The sequence below is a fragment of the Athene cunicularia genome (assembly GCF_003259725.1).
Source record: "Athene cunicularia isolate RWA chromosome Z unlocalized genomic scaffold, athCun1 chrZ_part2, whole genome shotgun sequence".
Classification (NCBI taxonomy): Eukaryota; Metazoa; Chordata; class Aves; order Strigiformes; family Strigidae; genus Athene; species Athene cunicularia.
This window is the reverse complement of record NW_020799143.1, coordinates 23244431-23259716: the sequence shown is the minus strand read 5'-3', so window position 1 is coordinate 23259716 and position 15286 is coordinate 23244431. Positions and strand designations below refer to the sequence as shown.

Below are 15286 nucleotides of genomic sequence, written 5' to 3'. Positions count from 1 at the left end.
GTGACCTCCATGGGTGGCAGGGGTGGTGGTGGTGGTGCTGGGTGGCTCTGCTGTCTCACCATGGGATAGCAGGGAGTCTCTGCTCGTGACACACATGCCCTCTTCCTCCTCCTTTCTTCCACTGACCTCAATGTTTGCACAGATGTTCTCCTTGCAACTTCTCCTCAAAACTCCAACAGCTCCCCACAGGTTCCCCTTCCTAAATACGTTATTGCAGAGGCACAGCCACCATCGCTAACTGGCCCAGACTTGGTGCAAAGGTTGGTCCCACTTGGAGCCAGGGGAGCTTTGAGAAGCTTCTCACAGGGGGCCATCACTATTATTATTATTATTATTATTATTATTATTATTATTATGTATTAGCTTTTATTTATCCTTAGAAGTCAGACATTTACTGTTAAATTGCATGTTAAAGTTTTCAAGTAGTTACAGAATCTGAAGAACTGCATCTTCAGAAGAATACGGTGGGGCACACAGGAGCTAGCAACATTGTACTGTTGCTATGTCAAGTGAAGGTAGAGCCAAGGAAGTAGTGGGTCAGAGAGGATGAAAGACAGTTGTTGCTCTGTTTCTCTTCTCCCAAACTAATTCTCCCATTACCAAAGCATCCTCAGCGCATATGGACCACTTCAGGAATTCATGTGAATAAGGTAGCATTATCACATTATGAGTCCAATAATATTTCTATCCTCCACTGAGTCTGAATCCCAGGGCTTGTTCTATTTTTTTTAGATAGCTGAGCATAACCTAAGTGGGGCTTATCCAAATAAACTCAGACTCAAAAGCAGCGTTCAGCTCAGTACAACAGCAGTGCTCAGCAAACACATCCACTTGGAGAAGTCTCTTACTGTTCTCTGCAAGCCTGAGCAGCAGTGTTCCAGGTGACCTTGCGATTCACCACCAGGAAGTAGCAGCTGCCCTCATGATGACTCCATCCAGAGGGACACTTCTTCGTGCTTACCTCCTAAAATAAAAGAGGAAAAGGCAAAACAGACTCCTGCTCAGTGATCTGGGTCTGTGCATTAATAATCAGACTGAAGGCCTGAGATGTTCCTTATGGCCTCCTCAGAATTAAATTGAACATGAACTTTGGTGTGTATCAATAAAGATACACATTGCTTAAAAGATATAAATAAATAAATGCCTGCCAAAGTAGTCTACAATTACAATGAGTAGTTTTAAAGGTTTCAGTTCCAAAAACCCTCATAAGAGACCACATTACTTTGGACACCATTTTCTGTCTCCTGCAGTCTGTGTAGGGAATGCAGTGCCACAAAATTCAGCATGACATCTTACATTGGAGGATGTGTGTCTACAGAATACCTACATCAGCTAATTTTATTATCTCACACTCATTCTCTCACAGACTTCATGCACTGACTTTCCCATGCCCACATCCCCACAGCACCAAGACATTAGTGCTCATGTCTCTGGGAATCTTTTTTTCTGGTGACAGCAAACCTGACTCTGGACAACTCTTTTATTCCCTGTACAAGTCAATAGTTTTTACAAGAAGGTCCTTTCCTTGAGAGTCTCACTCATCATAGACTCCATGCTCTGATTTAGACGCATGTTCATGACATTTTTACCTTGCCTTGTGAATTCCAGGATTTCCATATTATCCCATCACACTGAAATAACTTTTGAGAGCTTTCTTCATAATGCAAGAGCCCCTTTAAATCTGGTGTACAGGCCTTTGGAAAAGAGTATAAGTCCTGGAAAGAGAAATGTCATTTGAAGATTTGGAGGAAAATGATTACACAACACAAATAGATCTTATATTAAAACTCTATGCCATGAAAACTCTTCAAGGATTGAGTTATTAATTTATCTGTGTATTGGTTAAACTCAGCTTTGGTGTGGGAAGGATTGGGCTGCAGATCTCAGAGGTATTAAATCATTTTGGAAAACAACATGTCTGAAAACAGATGGTGAAAATGCCTGTGAAACAAAAGGTTTCATACCTGATGTCTTGAGCTTGGTTCAGATGTCAGTTCTGCCTTATCAGCTTGTGGGATTTCTGTCTTCCTAGAGGAGACAACATTTGTCTGTGGTTGTGCTTGATTAATTACTGACACTTGAGCCTTCTTGTTTGCTTTAGCTGATGAGGTGTCATCCTCTATTTTGAGTGATACCATCCTGTGATACTTCATTTTACATTATCACACACACAAATAGAACAGCAGAGTGAAAAGAGAGGGTTAGCACATACAAGCACCTCTTAAATAAATTCAAAAATTAAAAAATTATAATACAAATTGTTGCAAATCAAGGGAAAGTGACATCAAAGGAAAAGAAAGGTACATAGAAAAATAAAGTATTGGTCATAATGAATTATTAAGTGATAAAGCCTGGAAACAGAATTGAGAAAAATCATAGAAATGTCCGATCAATACTCATAATACTCTTACTTTGAAAACCACATCAGTTCCATTTCTAAATACAGATGAAGGATGAACCTGAAAAAGGTAGATTAGCAGAATGAGGTGGGCATATTCATGCGTTATAGAAACAAAGAGACTTTATGCAAAATTTACTACAAGATCTAGGTTACAAATCGTGTAGAACATATCTTGGTTTTAGTTCTTTCTCTTTCAGAATGGAAACAGATCACCTCTGAAAACAGCCATTAAATATCACACATTACAAGTGTGTTTATAAACAGATTCCATTAACTTTTAAGATCAAAGTAGCAGAATGTTACTAAACCACCTAGCTAAACCAATATAGCTTAAGCAGGAAAATCAATGGGCAAGTTTTAAGTAACTGTTCCCTGTTTAAGCTAAGAGTATTTTCAGCTTTAAAACTTCAGGACCGGATGCACAGCCTCCACACATTTTCCTGGCTCCAGTGACTTCTTTCTTCTAACTGACCCATAATTTAGACAAGATTAGAAGCTGCATAATTGCTGAAGTTGCTTGATGCCTGTTTCTTCCCCCAACTCTGTTTTTTGTCCTCTCTTGCATACATGGATCTTCAAAATCAGGAAAATTTTATTTATCTTTTTTTCCTTGCAGTATTTTTTAATAGCTCTCAGGTCTGACTCAGAGCAAACTCAGGTACTTTACGGTTGTTTATATGGTCAGGTAGGATCACTGCAAAAACTTGACAGCTAAATAAAGAAATCACATCACAATAAATTCACAAATCAGTCCATCACTGCACTACAAATGTGTCTTACTATTCTGCCATTTCCAGTTACTCTCAGCCTGGTCCTTGACTGATTCACCAAGCTGTGTTCCTGCTGCGTGTCCCCTCCATGCTCTCCCATCCCTTTGGAAGGGGGTGGTGGGATCCCTTCCAAGGGAGCATTGCCAGGCCTGGAAGGTGTTGAGGAGCCTGAGGAAACTGGAAACAGCGTGCCTCTCCCCCAGAAGTCATTCTTGCGTTGGCCAGAAGAATAGGAATAGCTGCAGTGACCTGAAAGCATAAAAAATGGCAGATGGTCAGTTCTAACTGCATGAGCAGATAACTGGTCATGTTGACATGGGCACATAAACAGCTTGTCATTAAAAGCTGGGTGATTCTTTCACTTGATGTGGTTGATTTGCTGTTTGTTCAGTCATCCTCATTTGTGGGCTTTGCCATGACTATGACTGCAGCTACTACCTGTATATATATGTTTTTATGTATAATGCATCTGTCTACCCACAGATCAGAATTTCAAACAAGCATCTGCTGAAAATGCCTGTTTTCATGCATAGATTGGGGTTTTAGTCATGGATAGACAGGTATCTTTAATTAATGTTGGTGATATTTCCATCCTGCCCAGAAAATTTTCTCTTCAGAAACAAAAGATGCTATTGTTCCTACAAACTAGTTGTGTCAGTTAACTCCTGATTTACATTACAAATGTTAAAGTGAAAATAGATATGGAATTTTTGTAAAATGAAGACTAATTCATTGCAACACAAGTATTTAAAAAACTTTTTCACTAAGCACCGGAAAACACTTCAGCTTTCAGAGAACAAAACTGCTTTGCTAATTGTTTCTATTTTTCTACAGTTGCTTCTTTTTTGGTGTGATTTTAGGCATAGCACAACTGATCACTGAAAAATACAATAATGATGCAGACATAAAAGCCTAAACTTTGTAAAGATCACTGCTGTCTGCTGTTATGTTGTGGGCTGTGTTTGTTAAGCATTAGAAAATGTACTGCTAAAAGCTGGATTTAGTTATTGTGTTTCATTTTTGAGAGGAAAATAAAACTTTTCAGAGGTGTGTGACAACTGTTAAATAATAACTGGGAAAAAATTAGAAATTTTTTTTTAATAAATGAGAATTGAACTTATGTTGTTACAAAAAGTGTTTTTTTTCCTTGCACCCTTCTCGTTATGTACTTGTTGCTTTCTCCATGCTGTGTTTCCTAAGAGGGTATGTATGATTGTGTGAGAGAAGAAAGGCTCTGCAATTGTCAAGCCTGTTTTCTCTAAAAAGAAATAAAGCAATTTGGTATGAAGGTGAGTGTTAGGAACAACTTGTAGTTGAAAATAAGTAGCTACTCAGCCAAGATTGTCCCACCTTCTTAATGATGAAGATGAAAAGAATATACCTCCTTTTGAGTCCAAAATTTTCACCACAGATTTTGTCTGGGTGCCAAGAACAGCATTCACAGGGGAGTTCAGAACTACTTCAAAGACTTCATCATCTTCCTCCAATCCATCATAGGTAATTGCTATATTCCACATCTTGGTTGACATTCCTAACAGAAATAAACATTTTAATTACTCTTTAAGTGCTATTTCAATCTATCAAGGTGTCAAAGAAATATATTAATTAACATGTCTGCAGCTAGAATGGAGTAGCTGGTGCATGCTATTGTGCTCCTACCAACTACTGTTCTCCCAAGTAAGTTCAAATTTTTTCTTGGGCAATAATGTTTTAGTTCAAGTGCACACACTGTAGCAAAAAGCTACTGTAGATGTGCAATATGACACTACAATACATAGATTTAGGACTTCCATTGCAATTTTCAAAAGAAAATGTATCACATGCTTTTATTCTTAAAAGCTTAATTTTAGAGATAGAACAGTTATTTAAAATACCTACAAATGGATCAAAGACTATGTTAGATTGAAGTAGTTTTTAGGCAGATTTTATATCTGGTTACAAAATTTTTACTTGGTTGCTTGCCTTTACTAGGTAATTTCAGTCTTGCACTATAGGAATGAGAAGAGATCTTTCCAAGATAAAGGACTAGGCTGGTTGTTACCCAAAAGGCTACAAAATTTATTCAGGAAAAATCAGAGACATCAGGACAGAAACAGATCTCAACATATACATTGCTGTCAATAAAACATCTTGGGAACTGTTTCTGCATCATAAAGTCAGTGCTAACATCCAAAATGAGTATCAAAGATACATGTGCAACACTGTAAAAAAAAAATCTCTACATCTTTATGACACTGCATAACCTCTATTTCCTTGCTTATTTTCAGTATGAATCCTCTAGCTAAAGAGAAGTTGTCAGTAAAATCAGACCCATAAACTTGGACAGGATCATCTTCTGCTCCTTTCCATTACGATTTATTGATTGCAGCCTACTATACCAATCACTCCAAGAAAATCAGCACAGTTGAGGTTTGTTTTTAAAACAAAACTCCCAGCCTTACTAAATAATTATTAATACTAATAAGCCTACTAATAAATACGACTAATCAATAACAAACATCTTGAATTTAAAACTAAGAAACCAATGCCTTGAATGTAATAATTTGAAAGGCACTTCCCTAAGGTTAAGCCTAAGCAAAGGACTTTTGAAGAGAGCCACCCAAAAAAGGACTGTGGGAAACGAGCTCAGCTGGCTTAACTGAGACGCTGGCCAGAAAAGGAGAACAATGTGCATCTCTCCTGTCCATGTTCACAGTTAATTTTCATGTGGCTTACCACATATACAGAAGGACAATAACAGTAACTCCATGGAGAATCTGCATGGCTCAGCAGGAAAAGAAATTTCTAGTAAAGGACCTTGCACTAAAGATCTCTTTACAACAGTCTCTAGCCATTTCAATCTAGAGACTTGACTGTAGAGTACACTAGAGGAGAGAGCTGGAATCCTGTGTCAGCACAGTATGAAGGACTTTCTACACTCATCTCACAGATGTTCCATCTGCTAATTTAAAACAAACAAAAAAATCTAATGCTAGAGAAAGGGTCTCAGGAGAGTGGCTTATTGGTTTCTGAGATTTCATGGGTGTTCCAGAAACACTGGAAATTATGTCAGGTTTCCGCCTTTCTGACCATTTCTTTTGGTTTGGTTTGGTTTGGGTTTTTCTGCTGTCTGCTGGGTGTCCTCCCTTGTCTGCCTCTGAAAACTAACCAGCAGTTGCTCATTTTACACTTTTACATAAAATTTACCTTTCTCAAGATGGGCTGTAGTGGCTGATTGCCAACATAACCAGATCTGTGACTCTCAAAGCTAAAAGTTTTTCTATGGGATAGCAAAGCAAAGCTGGGATGGATAGATAGATAGATAGATAGATAGATAGATAGATAGATAGATAGATAGATAGATAGATAGATGAATTCATCCATGGGATGCCTTTTTTCCAAAATAAAAAGCTTAAGTCCTAAAGTAAAAATCCCCAGACTTTGGCTGGAACTGACTTATATTCCCCGTATCTGTTTTTCAAATGTAGGTAAGCACTTAGACTCATTTTTTATGATCAGATACATGCTATTTATTTCAGCCTTTCACAGATAATATATTTTGTCTCCTCTGTAATCACTGTGACTTTCTGCCACTGAAATCTTACTGCTGGCAGTCTTGGGATAACCTCTACTGGCACTGAAGACAACGTCCTGGGAAGCCTGTGTGGGCGTCATTTTATAAACACAAATAAATCCTGGACAATGCTGACAGGATGTGTTCCAAAAAACCTCAGACTTGCATAGGCAAAGGAAGTGATTATGATAGCAGATGGGTTTTCATTCCCAGATAATATATTTATATGGGGAAAACCAAATTTTTCAGTGAATCTAAATTTCTGAATGGTAAACTGTGAAACTCTCACCTGGGGTGTTTTTTCCGCAGACCAAGGGAGATAACCAACACATAATAATGATAATTTGTGCAGAACAGAGGAAGCTTTTTTCAGTATCTTCAGATTTGTATTCATTTTCACTATTGATTCTCCCTCAGGAAAAAAAAAAAACCCAAAACCCACCTCCTTTTGATAATACAGTTACTATCGTTTCTTGCAATTTACACAGCCTCAGCCAAGATCAGACTGCTGTTATGAGTACAGTGCAAGCAGAGTTGAAGTTTGACAGTTTTCAGGTTCCTTTGCACATTTCTGGTCTTGGATACCTTGCATAACATAAGTTGTTCTCAGTTTTGTCTAAATTTGACCAGCATCCTGGGCTTTACTTATTATGCATTAAATCTTTACAGCAACTCACAGCTCAGGTCAGGGTGAATCACTTTTCATATTTTAACTGATGTAAAGGGACCATACACCCTCTCACCCTAAGTAGTAAGGATGCTAATTCACAAAGGAAGCCCACTGCACTTCCAGAAAATGAGCGCAAGTGTCTTTAATCCTATTCAGCTCCTGTAGCTACAGATATGTAGATTTGACTCTCCAAAATGAGAGTTTACACTTTCAAAAACAGTTAATTAATTTAAAAATTATTCAGCACACTGGTTCATACCTGGATCAAACTGAACAAGCTTGGAGGTAGTCACTGTAAAGTCCTTCCCCATCATAGCAGATATTTCATTAACCTGAGAAGAAACGAAACAGTAAATGCCATGCTGTGACCTATTTCACCAAATCACTGCATTCTGCTTTATGCTGAAGCCACTGTGTGCCTCTCCATGGAGTCTGACATAGCACTGAGGGATCTGGTGTAGCTGGGAACGGTCAGTATTAGGTTAATGGTTGGACTAGGTGATCTTCAAGGTCTTTTCCAACCTGGATGATTCTGTGATTCTGTCTCAAAAAGACATGCCAACACATACATGTGCTTAGGCTGGGAAAAAAGATGAAGGCCTAAAGAATGAACCTTGTGGTGTGCAACTGTCATTCTGTCCTTGCTCATAGTTTAAAACTCATAATCAAAAAAATTTGCTCATCTTAAAATTTTCCCTCGTCCCCTCTCAAGTTGCTACTTGACAGCATCAGATAAGACTGCTGTTCACCATGCCTGGGGTGCCAGCCATACCTGGATCCTGGACAGGCATGTCATGGCATCCCGTAAAAACAGCATCAGCCTGGCCATATTTGACTGTTTAGCCCTTTGAGAGGTCTTGGAAGAAGCATTTGCACACATTGCTGTCTGTCAACCTCAAAGACTTGTTGGGATAGGCATGAAACCCCTACATACATCAATATGGGGACTCCAGCAACTCCCTGGACTTTCACAGGAGACTGGCAGAGAACACCAGCTTCCACACTGTGTTCTTGATGCTGGGATAAATTTCACTGGTCTTTTTAACCAAGTGACAACCACAGTCAAGTCACTGGAGTCTGTGAAGTATAGTGAAGAATGTCCCCCAATGAATTCAATAGCAAAATTCCCACTGAGTTCAGTGGGAGAAAAATCAAAACTATGTTCCCAATTAGGGCTATAGTCCTGAGAAACAGTGAGAAAAACTTCTAGTATTTTTCTAGCAAGGGGAGCTGGTAAAATCCTGGAATTTCTGTTTCACAAGGAAAGATAAATTTTGTGAAGGGATGTTGCACAAAACCTGTTTTACAAAATTTTAACCTGCAGCTTTCAGTTTATTTTTTTTTTACATAAAATACTGCTACTGAAGGTATAGAGTGTTCCTTGTGCTTTTTCCTAGGCTGATGGCAGGTGGGCGAGAAATGGATGAGGCTTCCATGACTGTGGAGTTGAAGTTCCCACAGTTCCTGGGGTCTTCCAGCCTGAGCAGGGAAATGAGAAGTCCCAAGGCCCCAGGTTGCCCAAAGCCTGGATTTTGAAGTGACAGTTTCTGGAAACCCAGCTTCTGAGTGCAGTGCCAGAGGAAACTGCCTGCTCTGTCACAGAAGGTCACCAAAACTGAAATGCTGCTCCAAAACACTCTAGTTTTGGTTAATCAGAATTTCTACCGAAAACTCAGACAGTTTTGCCAGAAATCTTTTAACCACTAGCAAGGACAATATACATCTGATTTGAATTGCATAGCCTCTTTGCTGACTACTGAAATACCTTTAAATTCCAAGGAAGAAATTAATGGGCTCCACTGCTTATTAGTAAGTTTCCAGTTAGGAGCTTGGCTTTTATCTTTACCTTCACAGCGATAAAGGCAGACTCGGCAGAGTGTCCTGCCCTGGTGATTTTCAGCGACACTACTCCCACACTCTCACACACTTCATATTCAGTCTCTTGCATTTCAATCCGAGACCACCGTAGCTCCAGCCTGTGGGAGAGGGGGAAAAGCCAGTGTGAGGCAAAGCCACCCACCCCGCTGTCCCCACCCCCTGCTGCTCCGAGGTTCAGGAGGAGCCATTTCTCTCCTGACTGCTGATTTGGCCAATACACATACACCGTCTTTGTTTCCAAATCAACACATTTGTGTGATCCAGCTGATTAGACAGAGGGAGAGGCAGTTAATAAATCTTCCAGTCAAGCCCTGGTCTACCTCAAACCAAGTCTGAATCTTGTTTCAGAACCAGAGGGGTTCTGCAGCAACTTTGAGAACAGCAGACTGTCCTTAACGCCAGATAGGCCAAGACAAGCTACCACTGTTTCTTCCTGGCTCCCCTTAATCCTGTAGTTTTATTCTACTCTTACTCCCCAGTATTTTCTCTACAATATCCTCCTTTCTTCCCACCTTCTTTCATCTATCCTCTAACTCTCCTCTAGCACACAGGGCATGCTCCAGGACTTCAGCACCTCAGTGAGAGTGCCCTCACCACTCCCCTTACTTTAATACTCTCTGTGCTTCCCTCTTCAGTCGCAGAAGTGGCTGAGTTCAGGTGTCGCAGACAGTGAACTTTAGAATTGGTTACAGGGGGTGTGACCAAAGCTCGGATGATTGCATGCTGCACAGGGTAGCTGATAAAGATCTCACCTTTTTAAAAGCTGTCATAAAAATTAGTGAGAGTCAGAGAGGAATGAAAGAGGGCAGAAAGAAGGAGAATGAGCTGTGCTACTTACAAAACAATTTGAACTTCTCTAAAACAAACTTCGAGACCTTTCAGAGTTGACTAGCTCTAACACCAGTGGAAGTTTCCTCCTGTCCTCCTATATTCTCTGATACTCATTTTGTGGGCAACCCATTTAGAAGCTGATTTGCTGATTTTCCATACAAAAAGTGCTATCTCTTTGCTCTTTTTGTAAAGCTACCTCACAAGTTGCTATTTATATAACTAGAAGCCACACTTTCCCATAAGGAGTGGCAGCGTTTTATTGGTGTTTTAAATACTAGTGCACCTGTGAGCTGGATCTGCGCAATGGGAAAGTGCTCGGGCTGGCTGTCTTCAGATGTGTTTGTGTATGGGGGTGTCTTTTGGCACAGCATGCAACTGCCAAAACACTGCCTCCGGCTCTGCTTAGTCCCCATCGTCTTCCTAGTGTGCCGGGAAGTGCTCTGTGGAGGAGCCTGGCCCTTGGAGACAGCTCACTGCTCCTCTGCCCTTGCCATGAGTCCTGATTTATGAGTAGCCAGTTTAGCCCAGCGTTAGTTAATATTCACGTTACTTCTGATTAAATAAATTGGTTGAACATTCAGCCCTATTTTCAGAAATAAAGCAAAACATTGCTCCTGATGTAGAGTTACTCCCAATTTTGGACGTTATCATCAAAGCACTGTTCAGGTGATACTCCAGTCTCTTAATTTTTGCACATGAGTCTTTTTATATGTCACAAGGAAATTTTGATAGTATGCCTAATATAAATTCTGCCAGTGGATGACAAAGTGCTGTGTGCCCTCCACCTTCTTTCAGTGCTCTTTTGCAGAAGTATGTCTGTCATAGCTTTGGCTGCTTGAGAGCATCCTCTCCATTGTGATCTCAAGCTTGCAAAAAAAGCATTGCCATCAGCACAGGGCAAGAGTGACCTCCAGCTGCAGGACCATGTATGTGAAGCAACAGTCCCATCCCTCAGCACCCAGTATCTCAGATCTCCAAATGCCCAACTGCAGCTTAGAGTAAACTCCATTACGTTTTTCTGTGGGGACCTGAGGGCTCTTGAGAACAGTGCCCCAGTCTAACCTGGAGCTAGCCTTTTCTGTTTTGGCTCCGAGGAGAAGAAACTTTCTCTACTCTTCAACAAGAGAAATGGCAGTTTAAATCATAGCCATGTTCACGTCTGCGGGGCTTCAAGCTTGGCACAGGTTCATTCGCCCCGAGGGGCAGCACGCACAGTGTAGCACAGCACACACTGCCGAGGGGGTCGGGAGCTACCTTTGGGGCACCGCGGAGTTTCCACTGGCATCTGTGACTTGAAACTCCAAGTTGTCTGAAGTCACTTCATGCAATGGATTGATGACATAAAGTATGATTTTGCTGTTTAAATCCTTCTGGCTAAACCCTTCCTGAATAAATCCACCTGGGAAAAAAGAGAAATATTTAAGTGAACAACAATCCTGTTAATAAGAAACATGTAGCACGTACACTTTTTTCAATTTTTTTGTTGAACACTTAGAAAATTTGGACTTACAGAAACCTGGTTTTACAGCTAAACACCAACATCCCAGCTTGTTATAGCCCCAGCCAATTTCTTCACAAAAAACATGTTTAACAAATGGCCAAGTTCAATTTTTTTTTTCTTGACACAAACAAAAAAATGTCTCTCTGTGGCAGCTATTCATCTCAAAATCTTTGAGGTTTCATGATGAGCATGAGAGTCAGGTTTTAGTGTAAAAGCTTTCTCACTACATTCAAACCTTGCCAAAGTTTGCTAAGAAACTATTTCCTCTATCAAGCTGACATAAACAGGGTAGTGTTTGAAATCTGGTCTAGTATGTCCCAAAATACAGAGATTATAGAAGACAGCACCTGTTGTTATATTTTCCAGGTAGCCATAATGAGGACCTCGTAAAATCTTAAAAATTATTTTGTCATCTTCTGTATTGGGGTCAGATGCCTTCAGGGACCTGGCAGTTATATAGATCCCGTAATTGCCATTCTTCAGCACTTCCACATCAGAAAAGCAATGGAGATTAATAATTTTTGGTGCCATTTTGTCCAAATGATCCACCTAAATCAAAATTAGACAAATGTATATTCATATTACAGCATCAGGACATTCTCTGTCCTACTTTTCCTAAAAGCACTGTAGCCTACTCAGGGTGGCAAGAGCCACTTTGACAAACAGTCTGCTCTTCAGTTAATTACTGCTTTCCATGAGAGATTTCCAGGCTCACATTGCCCTGTCATTTGCTGCATGCAGCAGGATACAGCACACACTGGAGAGGGCAACAAAAGATCTGTGTACCTCTGCCTGATGTCCCACTTCCCAGAGTCCTCCTTTTTGATGTAATATTCTTCATAGCAAATGAAAACTCCAGCAAAGGTTTCTCACCTCCATTTTACAATAACAAGCATGGAAGCCTAAGGATTATGATAATCACAGTCATAGACCTGGCCAATATGTCTCCTCGAATTTGTGCCACCTTTCTAAACTTCTGATGAATCTTCTAGCACTCCACGATGGTTGTTGCTGTTTCCATATCTCATCTTCTGCTGAAATGACACTCCTCACCCATCATATAACTTCAAACTTTGTCATCAGGGAAAGTTAGGAGCCTCTTTGTTACTATCAGTGTTTTGAAACATAGAAAATTTTGATACATAATGCAACCAGGCCTGCTTTGCATAATGAAACATGACAGGTGATAGATACATACAAGAAGTCATAGCAAAGGCATCTCAACCTATGATACAGGGTGAAGAACTTGAAAATGTGGGAAATGGAAAGTGAAGAGAAAGATCCTAGTAAAAGAAGGAAGAATCAGAGCAAACATCTTACAAAGACTCCTAACAAGGAAGACAGGATCTCCAGTTGTAGGAACAAAGTGGTTGTAATTCAAGATTCCTGTGACATGTCATCCTAATAACATCCTGCAATAGTCATCCTAGTATCCCTCGCATGCAAATCAGTGGGTCAGCTATCAAGTGTGAAAGCAGAGCTGGAGGAAGTTCATTCCTCTCCATAAATGGGCTCAACTTTAGGATTGAGATTTCTATGTAAAATATTTTAACAAATGTAAGTATATAAGTAAATACTTGCTTATATTTATACAGGTAGGATAGAAGTAGGATTTAAGTAGGCCTGTGGTCACACTTGCCTGAATGATGAATGCCACTGGCTCAGTCTGCACCCTCCCATTCACGATGAAGCCTTGATTAGTCCTATCTGTTGCAACAAATGTAAATTTGTCAATCTGGGAATCCCCACCTCGGTGCTTGTATGCAACATCCCTGTTGTCCATATCTTGCTGGGTGAAATTGTACTGCAGTAGCACAGCCCCTCGGTAATAAAGATGACCGTACTGGGGGAGCTGAGCCAAGAGGAAGGTAAGGTTTTCTTTGGCAGTGTCTGGGTCTGAAAGCTGCAGGACATCAGGAGAAAGGACTGCCATAGTGCCTTCCACTAATCTTAACCCCGTGTTCCTAGATAGTGTGGGCAATGCTTGGTCGACTGCCTCCAAGAAGATCATGAATGTTCCATGCTTAGTCCTCAGTCCATTGCTGATGATGAATCTGGCAAAGAGAGGCAAGGTAGTCTTCAGCATGTGTTCTTGATTCACCATGTACTGAAATGAAATAATAATGTACACCTTTACTACAGAACTTGCCTGTGTTGATACTGCAAAAGCACTAGAGCTGCTTTGAGCTCAAACCCAGACTGTGGGTCAGGTAAATGTAAAAAACATGGAAGCAGGTGGCCAGGTATATGACAAAGGTTACAAAGCATCTGCAGGAATCTGAGTAGATGCCAGAGGAATGGCTTTGAGGATACACCCATCAGTTTCAGCAGTCATAACAGAGAGGATGTAATCTATCTCAGGTATAGATGGAGCAGATTTAAAATAGTGGGATGGCTGGGGACATATTGCACCCTCTGGCATACATACATGTTTGTATACATCCTTAAGTATATATTCACTTGGTTACCTGGTAGTGGCAACTGCCAGTGAAAGTGCTGGCTTTGTCTACAACTTACAGAAAGAGGTGTGTAAAGTACATAGTCTGCCTGGACAATTTTTTTTTCTGTTCACTCTTACAAGCCTTTTGAACCCAATATCCCCAAAACTATCTAAAAAAGCAAACTGAAAAAAGATACATCCTCATCTCACTTTACAGGTTTGTTTAGGCATTAACTGTACCTGTAAATTTCTGTACATTCAGAAGAAATTATTTATGTTTCATTACAAAACTGAAGTAAGGTTTCACTGAAATACTAAAATTCTGTGTGAGATATTGGGCAGAACCATACAATGGTAATTTTAAAAATTTAGATGTCCATACCATGTATTTATTAAAGGGTCAGATCTGCAAAGTCTTATTTACTAAAGATTTTATTGTGTTCTACAGTTAATTTTCCTTTCCTAAACAAGAAAAAGATAAAGATGCTCAAGGCTGGAGAAAAAAACTGTTGGAAACCTACCAGCTGGGTATGGGCTTTTGCCATACAAGTGACAGCATGTTCTGCATAAATTCGTTACGAAATCTAGTTGTGGATAAAAGTAAAGAGAAAACCAGTGGTTTTGCCTTCAAAATTCATCCTAGCTTTCATTGTAAAGATTATTACTTAAGTCTTTTTTTTTCTGAAAGCAATTACATTTCACATTTTCAGACCTGTAACAAAAACGTTTGAGGGTACGTGACACTAAAAATTGCTTTGCAAGTGTCTCATGATCCTTTGTGTCCCATCAGCATACAGTCGTAAGAGTTACCTTTCTTTCTACAGATGTTTCTGTAGTTATGCTTCATAGTAATGCAAGAGCATCTTGGAGAGTGGTTTTCACCCAAATTTGTTCTGCCTGAGCCAGAACAGAGTCTACTTTGCAAAGAAATTTGCTTGTGGCAGACTATTCACCTTCCTTTTTCTCTCACTCTCCCAATGCCCGGTGCGTTGAATGCACATACAGTTATATTTATGCAGTTGATCTTGTATGTTTCAGACAACTTGAGGGCCAGCCAGGCTGTCTGCTTTCCACCTAGCATGCTTCTCCCATACATAAGTGAAATGGGGAATGGTTGAGATTTAGATTATCTGCCTCCTCTCCTCTCTTCACTGCAGATGTCAAAGAAGTATTTAAATATTTAGTTACAGCAGGGTCAGAACTTGGCCTACTGTTGTGTGCCTTGAATGTCAGTGACTTTCA

The 15286-nt window shown here is 40.1% G+C and overlaps 1 protein-coding gene across 3 annotated transcripts in view; it reads right to left on the bottom strand.

Annotated features, from left to right (window-relative positions):
* The window catches only part of FREM1 (FRAS1 related extracellular matrix 1), a 76999-nt gene that overhangs the window by 8900 nt on the left and 52813 nt on the right, over positions 1 to 15286 (bottom strand). Inside the window, exons 25-35 of one of the 3 annotated variants that reach the window (XM_026866387.1) lie at positions 13244 to 13658; positions 11952 to 12153; positions 11358 to 11502; positions 9241 to 9370; positions 7654 to 7726; positions 4553 to 4702; positions 3182 to 3420; positions 2412 to 2459; positions 1965 to 2147; positions 1590 to 1715; positions 849 to 964 (exon numbers count right to left, since the gene is read on the bottom strand). In XM_026866387.1, the coding sequence (XP_026722188.1) occupies positions 849 to 964; positions 1590 to 1715; positions 1965 to 2147; positions 2412 to 2459; positions 3182 to 3420; positions 4553 to 4702; positions 7654 to 7726; positions 9241 to 9370; positions 11358 to 11502; positions 11952 to 12153; positions 13244 to 13658 (1827 nt within the window). Of the gene's footprint in view, positions 1 to 848; positions 965 to 1589; positions 1716 to 1964; positions 2148 to 2411; positions 2460 to 3181; positions 3421 to 4552; positions 4703 to 7653; positions 7727 to 9240; positions 9371 to 11357; positions 11503 to 11951; positions 12154 to 13243; positions 13712 to 15286 lie in introns of all 3 variants that reach the window. The other 2 variants (XM_026866389.1, XM_026866388.1) reach the window with 2 other exon arrangements.